At 43.6% G+C, this 18,469-nt stretch overlaps 1 protein-coding gene across 1 annotated transcript in view; it reads left to right on the top strand.

Moving 5' to 3' along the window:
• The first annotated feature begins 342 nt into the window (after nt 1-342).
• The window catches only part of shank3b (SH3 and multiple ankyrin repeat domains 3b), a 39,309-nt gene continuing 21,182 nt past the window's right edge, over nt 343-18,469 (top strand). Inside the window, 5 exon segments of the mRNA XM_069719212.1 lie at nt 343-616; nt 6,050-6,473; nt 16,654-16,825; nt 16,979-17,182; nt 17,809-17,880. Of these exon segments, the coding sequence (XP_069575313.1) occupies nt 16,658-16,825; nt 16,979-17,182; nt 17,809-17,880 (444 nt within the window). The 5' untranslated portion in view covers nt 343-616; nt 6,050-6,473; nt 16,654-16,657.

Genomic DNA, 18,469 nt, shown 5'->3' on the forward strand with positions numbered 1-18,469 from the left:
GGCGACGGGGCCACTCCTCCACACCCACGCTGCTTACCCCATCTCTCTCTCTCTCTGTCCTCGCTCACTCGCTGCCGAGAGAGAGAGAGAGAGAGAGAGAGAGAGAGAGAGAGAGAGAGAGAGAGAGAGAGGTGTGTTTTCTAACCCACGCATTGGAGTGGGAGACAACGTGCACACACACACACACACACACACACACACACACACACACACACACTGGCGTACAAGCGAGTGTGTGTCATGCTAGCAGTGTGTGGGCTGAACCGACCAGCCTTCCACTCATCCTCCCTCCCTCCCTCCCTCCCTCCCTCCCCTCCCCCCTCCATCTCTCCCTCTTCTTCTCTCTCTCTCTCTCTCTCTCTCTCTCTCTCTCTCTCTCTCTCTCTCTCTTTCCATCTCCAGATACTCCTCCTCCTCTTCCTCTTCTTCTTCTTCTTTTTCTTCTTCTTCTTTTTCCCCCATCCTCCATCATCTCTTCCTCTCCTCTCCTCCTCCTCCTCCTCCTCCTCTTCCTCTTCCTCCTCCTCCTCTTCCTCTCCTGCTCCTCTCTCCATCATCAGTCCTCTCTTTTTATTTTCAGTTCATCATCATGGAGAACGAGTCGCTGATCTTCTGGGTGAGTCTCTGCAGCTCTCGCATGTGTGTGTGTGTTCACGGCTCGCATGTGTGTGTGTGTGTGTGTGTGTGTGTGTGTGTGTGTGTGTGTGTGTGTGTGTGTGTGTGTGTGTGTGTGTGTGTGTGTGTGTGTGTGTGTGTGTGTGTGTGTGTGTCCGTCACTTGCTGCTGCTCTGCAACTTTATAAGTCGTGACCATAATCTCTTTACACTTCTACCTTTTTTTACCTGCTGTCATCCTCCGGTTCCTTTCTGTCTCCTCGTCTCCTCACTGCCTCCCTTCTGTCCTCATTTGCTTCCTTTCCTGTCATGCACTCGTCTCCTCCTTTCCTTTCCTTTCCTTTCCTTTCCTTTCCTTTCCTTTCCTTTCCTTTCCTTTCCTTTCCTTTCCTTTCCTTTCTTTTCCTTTCCTTTCCTTTCCTTTCCTTTCCCCCTCTTCTTGTCTCCTCTCCACCTTGTTTCCTTTCCTTTCCATCCTAACCTGTCTCCTCAGCCTGTTTCCTTTCCTCCTTTCCTTCCTAGGAGATGAGAAAACCCCCTTTTCATTTCCTCTCATCTTCTCTCTGATCTCTTTCCATTCATTTCTTCCCTCCTTTACCTCCTCTGTTCCTTTCCTTTCTCTTCTCGCCTCATTTCCTTGACCCCTCTTCCCTTAATCTCCCCCTCCTCCTCCTCTTCTTCTTTTCTTCCTCCTCCATTCATCTCTGATTTAATCCTTTCGGTATCTCCTCCACAAACCTCCTTTCATCCTTCACTTTCTCTCCTTCGCTCTCGTTTTATTTCCTGTTTCTGTTTCCTCCAGCATCCCTTCACCGACCTGTGTGTGTGTGTGTGTGTGTGTGTGTGTGTGTGTGTGTGTGTGTGTGTGTGTGTGCGTGTGTGTGTGTGTGTGTGTGTTATGTAAGCGCAGCAGTGTGTAGGCCGTAGTCTCAGACCGACTATCTAAAGATTGATCTGCCAAAAAAAAAAAAAGAAAAAAAAAGAAATCAAACACTTTAGCAGGAACAGGAAGTGGAATTTTCTTGGATATTCTTCTTCTGCAGCACTGACACTCTTGAACATCATGTGGTTGTCATGGTAATGTGATAAGCCCAGCGAGTGGGGCTGCATTACGCCAGCTGTTGGTGGCCAGAGGTTAAACAGCTGTGTTTAGCGACAACAAGGAGGCCGAAGAGTGTTTGTGTGTGTTTGTGTGTTTTAATGCAGTTCTTTGTAACATGGAGACCTGCTGCGACCATTTTAACTTAATGTCAACTGTCAATTTTTGAGTCTAAAAAGCCATGTTGTGATCGTCCGCTATATAATTAACAACGTCTATTCTGATTGGCCATTCGTTCACTATGTACGAGGTCAAAACACACACGTTAACGTGACCACTGGTACGTGAACATTTGTGATTTCAACCGTGGACCTAAAACTGGAGCAGAGAAACATCCGATTTTTGCTGAGCAGGAAATCCTGTGTTCCTGAGCCCATGCAGTGATTTTTGGGTTTCAAAAGACGCTGCGACGGACAGCAAACTGTAACCAACTGACAAAAACAGGGAAGAAGAAGAGCACACAGACTAAAATACAGCAGGGAGGGAAGGACAACGAGGGACAGATGAAAGTAATCAGGGGGTTGGGGCAACGATCATAGAAAGGACAGGAAGTGAAACAAAGACAGACAACAAGAGGTGAGTCATTTCAAAATCAGTCTGACAGTGACTCTGGGGGACGAATTCACGGTTACACAACCACCGCCGACGTCAAAGAAAAAACCCACCTGGTGTCTCCTGACTTGACCTGGTGTCTTCTTCGGTCTCGGACAGCGAAGCTCCGCCCCCTCTTGAAACGTGAATGTCACTCAGAACACGTCGCTTCATCGCCGTAGACTTTCTGAACATTTCAAGGGTCTCTGTTGAACATTTACAGAGTTTAAACCCAAAATCTGATGTTTCTCTGGACCCTCAGGTCCCACTGCTTTAAAAACAACTGTGATTCTGTGGTGGAAATCGCTGCATGGGCTCAGAAACACTTCACGTACCAGCGGTCACGTTAACGTGTGGAACTCAGGTGCTGATGTCGACCAAGAGACGACACTGGACACGAGTACTTCCTCGTAAAGGCTGTTGCTTCCTGCTGCTGCGTGTGCATCCCCGTGCTGCGTTCAGGAACACTCTGAACTTATGGATCGCCTCCGTTAGTGGACAATCCAAACATAGATGATCTCAGTCTATACGTTTTACCATATTTCATGTTTTCTACACGTCTTGAGCGATGAAGACTTCGTAGGTTAATGGGATCTCCGGGAAACCTTCCAGACAGGACGAGTGTCACGTGGTGCATTCATGAGCAGTTGGGAAAAGTGACAAAGTTCCGACCTTTGTGTTGGAACTTGTGTTTGAACTGGTGAAATCCCATTGAGAAAGTCACCTGACATGGTGGCGGTTTTGTTGCGTAGTTTGCTCGCTGTAATAAATGTTTAAAACCTTCAGTTACGTGTAGAAATGTTGTGTGCAGATATTATTGACCTCCTGTTGGTTCATATATGCGATGACGAGTTTGTTTTTTTGTACTCTGACAGGCAGAAATAGAGCAGATTTTCCGGGGGCGACCATGTTTGCCTGTATATGATACGGTCTCAACCGGGAAGTGGGTTGTGGAGCTTTTCCCAAAAAGCCGAGTTGGCTCAAACTCCCGAAAAGTTACAATTAGTCCGCTAATATTTAATGCTATATAAAGGCTGAGTTCGTCCAACGGGCAGCCGGCGTGTAAATTGGAGGTTTAAAAAAAAGAAAAGAAAGAAAGAAAAAAGCACGTTGCATTTTTACATTTGGTTCAGTGCTCTGGACTCTGGTGGCGTTCGGACCATCTGTTCCTCTCGTGGATGAATATCGTTCTCCACGGCTGCGTGTTCAGGCCTGTCGCATGAATCTGGGACGATCACACGTACGTCGGTGGTGTAAAACCTGAAAGAGAGATTTTGAAACCGACGCGTTTGGGCGCTCGCCGTCGTTCAGAAGTGGACGTCGGGGTTTTGTAAACCGTTCGAGGGAAACAGAGCAGAGGCTCTCTGCAGGTTTCTGCAGGTTTCTGCAGGTTTTCCCAGTGATGTGCGAAAGTTTACAAGATAAAGTGTGTGACAGAGGGAGAGAATACAGTGTGCATTATCAGCTCCTGCCATTGGTTACCATGGTAATGGCCAGCGGAGCTAGGACACACACACACACACACACACACACACACACACACACACACACACACACACACACACACACACACACACACACACACACACACACACACACACACACACACATCCTGTTCACACCTTGACAGTGAAATGCATCTCTGACAATTTGACCGCAGGTTTAAATCTAAACCTGAAAACGGCTCCGTCACCTTAATGAATGCAAATGTAGTCAAAAAGCTCTCGACAGGAAATTACCATCAAATTACAGTAAAAAGCCACAATTTAAACAAAATTAATTTCGAGGGTGTTTTCACAGCCAACATGTGAAGTCTGCTTCGGGCTGTGAGTCCGGTTATTTCAGGCTGACGATCGATCTCAAATTCACCGATAAATAATCACTTTCCTTTTCCCAAAATAAATTAAAAACCTCGGAGGCGTTTTGTTCGTAGAAGTATGCTAATGGTGTTCGAAATATATATAACGTATTAGGCCTTAAACACATGCTGTGATTTGCAGTCAGGTTTCTGGTATAGGTGGGCGTGGCCATATTGTCTTCAGACTCCTCCCCAGCTCGTCCAAATATGGTCAGTTCTGGCTCGCACTTTTACAGGGACGCATAATATTCACAATACAACACAAGAACGAGCGCTAACACGACACACTGGAAACAAACCGCGTCGAAAACGCATCCGAACTCTGTGTGTGTGTGTGTGTTCTTGTTTAGCTACCTTTGTAAGGACTCGTGGGAATTGTAGACCTTGTGAGGACCTCGTTATCCGGTCCTCACTTCGTCACCGGGCGGTTCGAGAGGGTCCTAGCAAAGATAGACGTACCAACCCGTGTCTGTGTGTGTGTGTTATCAGTGCCGTGCAGCTTCTCAGCTTTTTCCTGCCAAACATCCGTTTCCTTGGCAACCCAGATGGGAAACAGGAAGCGTGAGTCACAGGAAGTACTTTTAATCTGATGTCAGGTCCTTTTATTTTCTTTGTTCTAAATTTTTTTTTTTTCTTGTATCCAACATGTCATCCTGCTGCCTTGCGTTGCCGTGGAAACACCCTGGTTTACAGACAGACCCACGCAGACCAGCTGGCTAGCGTGCTGTTAGCAATTAGCATGCCTGCCAGTATGCTACCATAAGCTAAGGAGGCTACCAGAGGACAACAGCTGGTTACGAACAGACTAACGTAACGTTATAATCAATGTAAATAAGTACATTTACACCATCTATTGAACAGTTTTAGTTACTAATTTCTTTACAGATGAAGAATTTACATGTGGAGGATGCTGATGTGGTCGGATGGTTAAATGTGATGCACTAACATGAAATAAAAAATAGCAGAAACTGGGTCAACTTTGACCAACTACAGCAGAAAAATGCTGACATTTTATTTTCTTTGTAAAAGGAGTGTTTCTGGGTTTATTTTAAAACATTATGACTCAAGTGTCTTCAGAAAGGTTTTGAAACCACAGAGCAACAGGAAGTTACTCAGGATCGTTTTGTCATTTTGAGTTTTTTGAGTCTCTTTAAGGTCATTTAGCATTTTTTTTTTTTTTTTTGGTAGTTTTGAGTCTCTTTGTTGTTATTTGTTGTATATGTTGTTCTGGTCTTTGAGTTTTGAATGGAAGGTGCTGACGACTATCAGGCTTTTTTTTTTTCCGTAGTTTCATTGACAAAACAAATACTCAGTTCATCCATAAAATAACGAAATGTCTTGTTAGTTGCAGTCCTTATAGCCGATTGCACAGTTCAGGCATTATGTTTAAGTTACTGAGAGTGTGTGTGTGTGTGTGTGTGTGTGTGTGTGTGTGTGTGTGTGTGTGTGTGTGTGTGTGTGTGTGTGTGTGTGTGTGTTTGCAGACTGGTTTAGCCGTGAATGCTAACCGAGGCTAACAGTAAATGCTCATCTGCTGCAGCGAGGCCTTCAGTCAGTTCACTCTTTTTTTTTTTGCACTCAGCTCAGAATAGAAATAAATCGATATGTAAAACTTTACATAATACAGCCGTCAGAGTGGCAGTTTAGAAAGCAGGTTTTACGGCTCTTGTTGCCATGCTAACGGCTTCACGTTGTGTAACTGACCCATCCGGAAAATGGTCTCCACCAAAATGTGTGTAACACTCTTTGGATTTAACCGTCTCCTGACCTGGTTTTTTTTTCTGCTTCTTCCCCTCCTCCCCTTCCTCCATATCCTCCTTTACCTCCTCCCCATCTTCCTCTCGCTCTTCCTCCCCCTCCTCCCCCCTTTTTCCTCCCTTTCCACAGGATGGGCAAGGCAGCTCCCAGAATACAGTCTGAAACTCTGAGACCTCTCACTCCTCCTGCAGGATTACTACACATTAACTCCAGTTATACTCCAGAAAATACTTCACTCTTTACTCTTTAAGTCTGCCGGAGGAACAACAACATCCTCGGAAACTATGAGAGTCTGATACGACTGCGGCAGGATTTACAACGCGCCACATCTCCAAAATCTGTCCAGCCAATCTCCCCAAAGAAAAAACAATCAAGACCTTCGGGGCTGGACCAGATCCAGGAAACCAGAGCCAGAAAACCAGGCCGAAGCCAGTACCGGACCAGGAAGCCAGTCGTACTCTGCAGAGCCAAAACCAGGTCGGGACGGACCAGAAGAGATCAGTAGAAATCAGTAAAGGCCAGTGGAAAAGTTTGATGGGACTGCGGACGATAGGTGAGTTTATCTTACCCTTTTTTGTTTAGTTTTTTGTGGGACAGTTTGAAAGCGGTTAGTTCAACCTTAAATAGGATGATAGAGGCTGTAAAATCATACCTGGTGACAAAAAAGCAGGACGATAGAAAAAACGTTCCCTCAAGTTTATGAATTGGTTGCTTCCTGTTGACCTCGTGGACTTCCAGTCAATCTGCAGGTCCAAAAAGGTCATAAAAATGTATTCAGTTCCTTAAAAAAAGGCTAAGAAAGTTTTTAATAATTTGATTTTCCTCAAAAAAAATTTAGACAAAGACTTTGCAAATCACAAGTCGTATTTATTTATGTATTTGCTGTTCTATTAGCATTAGTCATAACTTGCTTAAAAATTCACTGACTCGAAAATATATTTTCACGGCAATGTGACCTTTGTTTCTTTTTCTTTGCTTCTGTTTGTTTCGAGTCTTCGCAGTTTGTGTTCGTGTTTTGATTCCTTTGTAGTTCTGTTGCATCTCGTGGTCGTTTCGAGCCTCTTTTTTGCAATAGTTTTGCTGTCTTTACGATAAAACCACGATATATATTTTATATATTATATTATATTCAGGCCAGTAACGTACGAGGTGGGATCGATAAGCTCAGAGTCTGTTGCTGTTGAACAACGGAGCAGCAGGAAGCAACAACCTTCACAAGGAAGTATTTCCAAGTGTCGTCTCTTAATCAACATCATCACCTGACTTCCACACGCTTGGACAGTGAAGCTCCGCCCCCTCTTGAAACGTGAATGTCACTCAGAACACCTCGCCCGGCTCGTCGCTTCATCGCCGTAGACTTTCTGAAGCGTTTCAAGGGTCTCTGTTGACCGTTTAGAGTTTGACGCATAAAAAAACCAAAACAAAAACAGCCCCGATTCTGTGGTGGAAATCACTGCATGGGCTCAGGAACACTGTTGCAGATTTTCTGTTCCCCCACAAGGATTTGACCAAAAATCGGATGTTTCTCTGCTTCAGTTGTAGGTCCGCGGTGAAATCACAAATGTTCACGTACCAGTGGTCATAAAGTGTTTATAACCAGTTAGAAGATACGTGATTTAAAAACATCAGAACGGTCCTTGAAGCTTCCAGACAACCATCCAACAGGTTTACAGCCTCACGGAGAAGACCTGCTTCCACCTCTTTCATTTAGATTTTCCAGGATTATTTAAGGTCATGGAAGTCTTTTTATATCTCAGTCTGTAAAGAGCACAAATGAGTCCTCGCTGGCTGACATTCACGCCGCGGCACCGAAACCTTGAATCACCGTCGCAGGTTTCCAGAAGACGTGAATTCGCTTTTCTGCTGCTGCGATTAAACATCCTGACAGCCGCCGAGGTTTTCTCGTCGACGGAGGAGGAAGTTCGACGAAATACTCGATTACAAACCAGAAGTCCTGCGTTTGAAATAAAGCTTCAGTGAAACTGTGTGTGTAAAACAACAACAACAACAACAAAAGTTTTAATTACGGCAAACATACTTCGAGATGGATGTATCTGTGAAAGACAGATCAGGCTCTTCTAAAGATTATTTTTAGGGTTAAATATGTTGATTATTCTCTTGATCAATCAATTGTTTAATGTAAATCTAAATAGTTAAAAGGAAATTAAGTTTCTATTTATTGGCTAACTAATTGTTTTGGGTATTATAATCTAAAATAAAAACAATTTTTGTTTTAGTGCACAGAAACTACCAGGACTTTATTTTATAGGCTGAAACTATCTGCTCCCACATGAAGGATCCACAAAACTGCATCCTAATATATCAAACTTGTTGCTATGAAAATCAATTTTTTCCCCTTTTTTTCAAGAAAAGAAAGAAAAGATAAACAATCAAAAGTTGCCATATTTTATAAAACACATTTTATGTTTATTTAACATTTTCTCGCAGTTTGAATCCAGTAAGATAATTAACCGTTTAACTCCGCCCACATCTGTTACCTGCAATTTCTACCAGTTTTATTGTCACGAGATGGAAACACAGTCGAAGTCAAACTGTCAGTAAAAGTTAAAAACGTCTTCTCTCCTCCGTCTCCTGCTTTGTGAAGCAGTTTCTTTGACTTTCATCCTGATTTTTGCTTTTCAGGAAGTGAAAGCAGATTTGTTTTTGTTCTTTCTGATCACTTGTGTAAAAATGTCTCCGACTGTGATGGTTGTCAGCTGGAACCACCGACTCTGTTCTCACTACAGAGGAACATTCAGTCTCCTTCAGTTATACAACACCAACATCTCGGCCTCTCGTCACTTCTCCTGCCGTCGACAATCATTTAACTCAACTTTCACGTATTCAGTTGTAAACTGTTGAGATTCAGTATCTTGATTTTAGCGATACTTTGACGGGTGATCTTGTTCGTTGAGGATTTCCGTCCTTGAACGAAAGCTCAACATCTTTGATAACGTCGTCGTATTTACTGTCAACATTCACAGTTATTTCTTGAAATAATTGTTCCTTGAAAGCAGAAGTACACAAAACCATCTTCTCATTTTTAGTTTGTGAGTGTTTGTTGGGTGGAATATTTCAGCTGCAGCGCTGTTTATGTAATCGTACATGAAACTACTGAACAGAACGTCTCATAACGAATCTATCGGAGGTTCATTAGCGCTGCGCCGCGAGCTAGGTTCTGTTTTGTATTCTTAAAGATGATGCCACTACAATTTGTGATGTTTCTTCCCTCTCAGCCAACAAAAGGTCTTCAGCTACTTTGGAGTTTCTTCATTCATAAGATTTTAATTTGATAAAAAACACTCTTAAATTTCATCCATATTGATTCTGACACTATTTTTTTTATTTATTTCATCACTTGAGTCCATGCAGATGTTTTGGCCTCAGTCGGTCCCTCGCAGCCAAGCGGCTCAACGTTTTCTACTTCGGGGAAACGAAAAGCGTTTTTAAGTCTCGCTCTTATTTCCAGATGAAGCTGGTCGCGCGGCATTGTTCAGGCCGTGTGGGAGGACGGCGGCTCCGCTCAGGACAAAAGCGGGAAATGATCAAAACGCTGACCCCGAGTTATTTCAGGACGAAGCGTCCCCGCTGCTCCGATCCAACGAGCGTTTCACCTTTTTCCCAGCAACAGTCATCTCGAGCCAAAATAGGACGAGCGGCGAAACATCCTGGATCCGATCGGTCCCGGAGGAAACCGGAGGACCGACCCGCGGAGACGTTACATAACCGAGCACTCGGCGGAGAAGAGTGGAGGAAAAATAACAACCGCTGTGAGCAACTCCAAAAAGAGCTGGTGCTCCCACTGAGCGTTACCTGAAGGACTCATTCACATTTACAACAGCGAGCACAAAGATTACCACGATGTGCTTTTTCCGAGAGAAAATATGCCGTGATTACCGACGCTGTGGCAGAAACGTTTTCGCTTACCGAGGTGTGAAAGTCAGATTTAGTTTGAAAAGAGGTGCGAACGAAAGAAAAATATGAAACATGATGATTCAAAATGGACGAAAAATTGCCGACACTTGAGTTTTTTTCTGCGTTCGAAATCTCTGCTGACTCACGTTTGACTGTTATTTTTAAAAATCGACCTCTCAGAAGTCCTCCAGCTTTCTGAACCACTCAACCTTTTCTCCTTTAGTTCATATTTAGTAGCTTCAAACTAATTTCAGGATTTGGAAAACAGTTTTTTGTGTCGTCTGTTGTTGGTCTTCGAGTTCCCACAAGTCATTCTGGTGTCATTAGATAAATTCCCTCCTTCTGATCAGACTTCTGGGGGTCATTCATTAGATATTAGGACTCAGATATGTTTGGGGGCGGGGCTGTTTGATTGACAGGCCTGCGGTGTCTTCAGGTTTCTGCTATAGGTGGGCGTGGCATAGTATCCTTGTGTTGCCCATCAGATCGAAAGGTCAACTAATTCAACGCAATGTCTAAATTTAATAAAATCATTCACGTGGCAGAACAAGAGGCTCCAGCAAAGTTTTGCTTTGTGAAATCCTCGGTGACTCAGCTCGGCGGACGACCGTAATCGCTTTCCAAACTCCCGTGTAATCGATGTCTTTCACAGCCGGAGAGTGTCACCGATTTATATTTGAACAGCTGTCGGGAGATTTGGCTCGACTTTTGTGTCTGCCTTCATTTTGGAAGGTTAATCCATCAAACAACAGCGAAAAGCTCTACTTTCATGAGCTTTTATTTCAGGCACTATATATGCATGAAAATTAAGTTTGTTCCATTTGTGTCGCTTCTTTTGTTTGCGAGCGATGACAGAGTCGGTTCAAAAACCTCAAAAGCAGGTGAAGATTAAAAAAAACATGAAAAAACTCAACAGCTGAGGAATTTTTTAAAAGTGTTGAGTCAGTCTGACGGTGAAAGTGTTTGTTGGCTCGTTAAACAGACAAAAGAGGGTTTTCTGAGGTCTCAACCTGATAATGAAGAGAAAACATCATTAGTCAGAAGTTTATTGTTTCTGGACTCTGTTCCCAGAAGTCCAGTCGATGAGGAGGAAAAAGGTTTTTTTGTATTTTTTCACGGCAGGAAGGTGATTCAGAGCCTCTGATTGGTGGATCTGAAGTGTTTTCTGAATTGGAAGGCTGAAAATAAAACCCATCAATTCGGAGCTGATTGCAGAGGGAGTCGCAGAGGCAGGAAGTGGACCGAGCTCGGACATTAATACGAGCTCAGGAGTTGTTTCAACAAGCCGGAGTTACAGCGCAGTGATATTACCCTTCATCTCCGGTGTTTGGGCCCAGATGTCCAAATGGGAGTTCATAAACACTCGGAGAGCGAACAGAAAAGGAAAGTCATAATAACGTTGCGTTCGTGACGTCAAGTTGTGAAACCAGGGGCCAGAATATAAAACGGAAGAGAAAAAAGAGCAGCTTTGAAAAACTGGGTAACCTTCAGCACGTCTTTGGGATTTCAGTCATCGCTTTTGTCAAAGACTGAAGAACCAGATGTGGCCGAGAACGCCTCGAAGCAATTTCCTTCAAATTTGGCACAAATGTTCAAAAAAAAAATTCTCAAGAGTGAGAAAATAAAATGTTCACAGTTTTCTTGATCTAGTTAAAGTTCTTTTACAATTTCTGAAGTGCTTAAAAATGCAATTGTCTTTATGTCCTGCAGGAAAGCTAATAAAAAGAAATGGTTTTAACTTAAAGCATTCTACCAAGTAATGGTTGGTCTGTTGGTTTGTAAACTGACGAGCTGAAGCCTCGAATTTCGGCATTTCTGTTGTAACCATCTTGTAATTTCTGAGCTAAATGTGACCATATTTTGATGAGCTTTGCCCCGCCCACATGTAGTGGAAACCTGACTGCACCACAGGCCTGTCAATCAAACAGACATGATTGTCTGACTGACTGTGGAAAAAGTTTTAGATTTTTCATGAGAGAAGAAGAATGGGAATCTATGGATCCACAGTTTCTTTGGAGCCCTGGTGGCCCTAGTTGGTATTGCACTTTACAGCACTTCTGCATCGGATTGAAATGGACATTAATGACTGCTGTATTTAAACTTGCCAAAATTTTGATTTTTTGATTTTATACACTTTATTAATCCCCGAGGGGAAATTTCTTTACTACAGCAGGGTAGTTGATTAAATAGTTGTTACATAACAACAGCAACAACTTAACGCATGCACTTCGGTACTTTAACGAATATCACGAATGTAAATAGACGTCACCGAACGTTAGCTGGGTTTCCATCCAAATGTAGCGCTCATACTCGCCAGATTTCAAGAAAATTATCAAAAGAAAAAGCTAATTAATGCAAATATATTGCAGCCGATTCCCCAAGATAACCAGTAGGTGGAGCTTATTCTCCAGTCAGTTTTATTAAACCACTGCAGAAGAAGAAGCAGTTGAAACAGCGACAACAATGTGCGAATTAACATAGAAAATCTGATTTAAATTGAATATTTATGTAACAGTTTCATTCTCACATCACACTCACAGCCTCATTTGTCCAAATTTATAGACATTAAACGTCTCTAATGTTTGTTGTTAACCTGTCCGTGACCTCCACGCAGTGCATGCTGGGAAACTCTGCAGCCTCCTCTGATTCTGAATAGCAGCAGGCGTCGATGTAAAAGGAGTAAAAGAGTCTTTTTAATCTGGTCCTGTGACATTTCAGAGGCCGACGTGTGTGCCGAGGATTCCTCCGCAGGTTGAGATGCCGGCGCCGAATATCTCCGCAATTACCGGGCTTTTATTGTAGTAAATGAAAGAAAGTGATTCATTTCAGCCGGTGCTGATTACCCGCGGTTCATCTCTGCAAGCTGTGAAAAATCTGTTTAAAAATGTGTTTGGGGGAAATGGACTTTTCAAGTTAAATTGTCATCGCGGCTTCGGTGCAGCCAAGAGCGGGAAACTCTCGCTGCTGGTGCCTTCAAGGACACTCCGACATCGGGAAATTCAAAAGCCAATTCAACGGCAAGATTAATGCAGGAAATGACTGACAGAGCTCAAAGCTCACTGGAAATGGAGCAGAAACACATTCACCAAACAGATTATGGATCCAAACGGGGCTGATTAAAGGACAACATCATCGGTATCTGATCTTACTGGGTATATTTTCAGGAATTTCTGTCTGTTTGTCCATCACATATCTTCACAACCGTTCGTCCCATCTGCTTCAAACTTGGTGGGTGTATTGCCGTATAACCGAGGTTGTACGCTGGCAAATTTGGTGCAATTTGAACACGCGACACGTTTGATATTAATAAAACTTTAATAAAAAAGGCGGCAGTGTGGGCGGAGTCACTTCACGAACTTCTGCAGCGAGCTATTCCCCAACTAGTATATCACTTTTCACAGCGCCTAAGCCGAATGAAAGCAAAAACTACCGAGTGCGTGGTGAGTGTACGGAGAGCCAAAAGGGTCAAATATCACAAATACTTACTTGTAAGGAAAAAGCAACTAAACTGAGCTTTTTACGGCAGTTCATTCGACAAAAACTCCAGTAAATGAAAAAAGATCGGGGTCGCATGTTGTTGTTTTGTCGTTCAGTATCTCCAGAACCTGCAGCCTCTACGGTACCTTCAGAACCACAGAACAACAAGAACCGTCAGAACTTCAGCCTCGACTTGGATCAAAGTATCGGCATGTCCTGGTTTTAGCCAACTTTATCCTCCGATTTATCTGTTTTTGTGGATCGACTTTATTTCTAAAGCACTTTGCGATCCCGTTCTTTACGTGTATTTTTACGACTATTTTTCTGGACGGCAAGAAATCTGACATTTTCTTTAAAGGGAAACCAGCGGTATGGTCCTTTAAACACGGCTGAGTGCTTCTCTGCAGAAAATGAAATCCCTCTCCAAACATCTGAGACGTCCTCCACATCTGAACATCTTTGAACTCAGACTGACGCCCATCTGCTTCTCCTCCAGCCGATTATTGTCGATGTTATGGTGGAAATCAAAACCTGTCGATGGCCTTTTTAATATATATATATGTGTGTGTGTGTGTGTGTGTGTGTGTGTGTGTGTGTGTGTGTGTGTGTGTGTGTCCGACCTGTCCAGTGGAGTCAGTTCAGCGCTGTGATGTCATCAGAGCGAGGTTGATTGACACACACACACACACACACACGCACACACACACACACACACACACACACACACACACACACACACACACACACACACACACACACACACACACACACACACACACACACACACACACACACACACACACACACACAGAGTGGAGAGTCAGCAGGTTGGTAGTTTTTAAACGGGAACTGCAAAAATTGCTCAACTGCGTTGCCATAGCAACAGCGAACATGTAGATCAGGAGACTTTTTTTAACACGCACACACACACACACACACACACACACACACACACACACACACACACACACACACACACACGCTCTCTCGCAGAGTGACACACTGAGGTTAGCACAGGATTCCCTGCTATTCCAGTTTCTATGACAACTCAACTCGTCCTCGCCTCTCCTCGTCCTCCTCCTCGCTTTTATCCTCAGTAATGGAAGCAGTCATTAACTTCTGACTTCAGCTCTGAATCGCCGTCGTCGCCTTGAATGGTAATCTGGTAATCGGCTGCTAATTATGGGCAGCGATGATTAATACGAACGATGATCAACGTCCCGACGGCGTCTTGTCGGACGACGTGGTTTCTTTCGTCGCGAGGCACCGCTGAGGAGGCGGGAAGTCTGCAGGCCTTCAGGTGGCGCTGGTTTCACCTTCGACCTGTTTGTGTCTGTAAAACGAACTCGTGTGTTTCCATGGTTACCGTGGTTTGTTTGGGCTGTTGAGTCTTCTGTCTCTTTGTGGTCGTTTTGTGTCTTTGTTTTTTTTTGTGTGTATTTCTTTCGGGGTAGTTTTGACTTTAAAATAAACTCAGTACCAGCTGACCTCTGACCTCTGACCCCGACTGCCCCCTGACCCGTCTGGGACCTGAACCATGAAGGCCTGTTCAGTAAAAACACACATGGTGCAGAGGAGCTTTGAGCTAATCGCTAACGTCAGCATGTTAATATCCTCACAATAACTAAACCATCTTTACATTTTGAAACGCTCTATTTGCGTGTCAATTAAACATAAAAGAAACATGTCAGTAAAACTTTGTCTTTTAAAAATAAATTTGGACAGAGGAAGGCTAACTGTCTCCAGCTACTACCAGTCTTAATGCTAAGCTAAGCTAACAGTCTCCTGGCTGCAGTTTAGTATTCTTTGCATTTTCTCAGATAACATCACAAAAAAAAAAACATTTCAATGATAATATAATATTTATCAAATGATTTTCAGCTGCTAATGAACTTCTTCATCATAAGTATAATTAATTACAGCCAAATGTTTTTTTTACATTAAACATCAAAAGAGAAATTAAAGAACAGCTTCTCTTCCTCCCCGATAACGTTCATTCAGCCTTTAATCTCAGAGTCAAACTGATCTGCAGAACAATCAGATGATTTTTCTCTCCGTGGACGTTCAGCCGAGGGTGAAAAACAGGATGTGATGTAACATCCTGAGGCCGTTATGAGAGAAGGTGGAGGTCAGACGATCTGAATGAAGCGGCGTTCCCGCAATCGGAGAGAAATCCGACCGACAAGACGTTTAATTCGATGTGCGTGGTGACGTGGTGGTGGTGGGGGGGGGTGGTGGTGGTGGTGGTGGTGGTGGTGGGGGGGGGGGATAAGAAAAAAAGCAGCCATTTTTGTACTTTTAACCTGAATATGAAGACGTCTGTGGGAGGCTGTTAGATTCACGGTGTTACTGCAGAAATCTGTCTCACACAAAAGAGCAATTTATAATCCACATTTTTGATATTAATGTGATACGTGGAAACGTCATTCAGGAAGGAGAGATGAAACAGACTGTTTGTACAAAAGACTGCAACCAATAATTATTGTGTAGATTATTTTTTCTATTAATCATTCATAATCAAGACAAAGCAAAGAGACAAAACGAAGAAAACATCTGAACCAAACAACGCAAATCTGGAATAATATCTTCATTTATAAAACATCACCAGCAGAATATTTCATTTACAGTACGACCAGGAACATTTTTTTCGTTTGGTCTGTTTTCTTACAAATTTAGTTTGATTCTTAAACTAGTCGATTATCCAACGAACTGTTGTGACTCTAATGAAATAAAAACGTTTATCTTCAGCAGTAGTGACGTAATGATAAAACCAGTCTGACGCTGCGTTCGAATGGAACTCGTGAGCTCGTGGTTACGACGTAGGAAGTCGTGCGCGTTCAAGTGGGCTAAGACGTAAGAACACCGTTGCTCGGCAACATGGACGACGTCTAGAAGCCACCGAGGCTAACGATTTAGCGAGCGTCTTTTTCCCCCCTCGGTGTCTGATCAATGTTTTACTCAGACGTTGGCTATTATCTAAATAATGATGATAAAACTCCACATTTCTATCGTCACCGTCCTGACCGGCTGTGAAACGTGTAAATATGGTTGAAAATATCTACAGCAGAAAAAACTCATTAATTTTTTACACTTGAGTTTCTGCCTTCAGATTTTTTAAGGCGGCTAAAAATAGAAAAACTCTGTCGACTTCATGTTTGTTTCCGCTGCAGCCGCATGAACAGAAGTCTTAAAAGGTCAGTTTTATCGGAGGAAACGTGGATCTGACAAGTCGGCGTGACGTCGCCATGGCGCCCGCCTCTCTCTGCGCTGTGATTCGCCGCCTCTCATCACCCCCCCCCCCCCCCTCTCTCTCTCTCTCTCCTTCCGTGTGTGTTTTCCAGCCACATGCCTCTGAGTCCGGCTGCTGACACCAAACATGATCGCCCGCGGCAACAGGCGGTTACTAACGGCAACCCGACAGGCTCTGCTGTTGCCAGGGACGACGACGCGGATGACACGCCCCCTGGAAACAGCATCGTCGTCCGCATCGGCATCCCGGACCTGCAGCAGACGGTAACACGCACGCGGAGCGGCCGCGTGTTCACGCGCAGTACGTTCATGTATACATACGCAAAGTACGACGCCCGGCACAAACCTGTCTGTCTGTCTGTGTCCGTCTGTCTCTTTCTCTGTCCGCCCGTCTGTCTCTCCGTCTCCGGCTCTCAGAAGTGTTTGCGGTTGGACCCAGAGTTACCAGTTTGGACCAGTAAGCAGAGGGTTCTGGTGACGTTGACTCAGTCTCTGTCGGATGTTTTGAACTATGGTCTCTTCCAGCCGGCGTTCAACGGCCGAGCCGGAAAGTTTCTGGACGAGGAGCGCCTGCTGAAGGAGTATCCTCTCCCCCCCATCACTCCCATTCCGTACCTGGAGGTAAACCTCAACGTTAAAGAACAAATCCGGAGTTTTTCTACAGATTCTAGAGTCCAAAAAAAAATCAGCGCGTGAAGACTTTTAAAAAAACTGCCATGGTTTCTTGTTTTAAAAAAAGACTCAGTACATTTTTCTTTATTTTATTATTGTGTCATGCACAAACAATAAGACCAAATCTGTGCCTCTTAACTCCCCTAAATATTTGCCAGAGCTTCCAATTTCTTGCAAAATTCCTGAAATTTTTCCGCAAAAAAAAAACATCGCAGAAAAGTGTTCCATAAGTCGCCTTTCAGGAAGTGACGGGGTTTGTGGGAAATGTGGTCTTATCGTGGGAAGGAGGAACATGTTGAATGAGTTTTCTCCACACTTCCAGCTGTAAGAGACCGAACTTTTGTTTTTTGTGTTGAATTAATTGAATTTGAAAAAGCAGGATAGATTATGAAAGAACAGCAGGGGGCGCCGCCGTGCTGAGCGGCTCAAATTAAACAACAATGCTTTTTTGTTCTCTGTGTTTTTACTGTTTCTTTCCGTGGAGTGAGTTTGAAAAATGTTATCGTCGGGGTGAAACAACTCACGTAGCTTCGGTTTATCGTAAACTAACTCTTTTACGTTTTCTTTTTGCACAGTTTCGTTATAAGCGGAGAGTTTACACGCAGAGCTACGTGGACGACAAACAGCTGGCAAAGCTGCACACAAAGGTAAAAACTGTGAGAGAGTCTGTCGGTGGGAAAACTTAATTTCATCGTGTCTGAACGTGTTTAATCCTTCCGAGTTATAACGGCGTGAACGAGCTTCAGAGGTTTATAATCACGTCCACGAAGCTCCGATCAGACGCTGCTGTGAAACTGAGGCTGCAGAACTCAGGTGGAAAAAAACCAGCAGAAATACTTAAGAATTCAAACAAACGTGTGAAGATATTAAAATACCTGGAGGGGTTTTATCTCCTTCCCGCTCTTCAACAATCCCTTCAGTCAACACGTTGCTTTTTAATTTTTTTTCTGTAGCTGCTAAAACGAATGCAGGGAAATCGACATTTCAAACGCTTCGGCTCAAAAACGACAACTGGAAAGAAAAGCCAAAGATTTAGAAGTGTGTACGACTACTATCGATGTATTAAAATGTGGGAGCCCTTCGTTACCATGCCAACAGGAAGGAGCATGTTGATCAGTTTGTTCTTTAAGCAGTAAAAGAAACAAAACTCTGTGAACTTGTAAATGAATCTCTCAAACTGCTGGGAATTAAATGGTGTGGCTTGATTTTGTCTGAACGGCACAAAGGAGTCATTAA

The sequence above is a fragment of the Brachyistius frenatus genome, unplaced genomic scaffold (assembly GCF_029030835.1).
Source record: "Brachyistius frenatus isolate BFR_SWC_R1_liver_20210118 unplaced genomic scaffold, ASM2903083v1 Contig_210, whole genome shotgun sequence".
NCBI lineage: Eukaryota > Metazoa > Chordata > Actinopteri > Embiotocidae > Brachyistius > Brachyistius frenatus.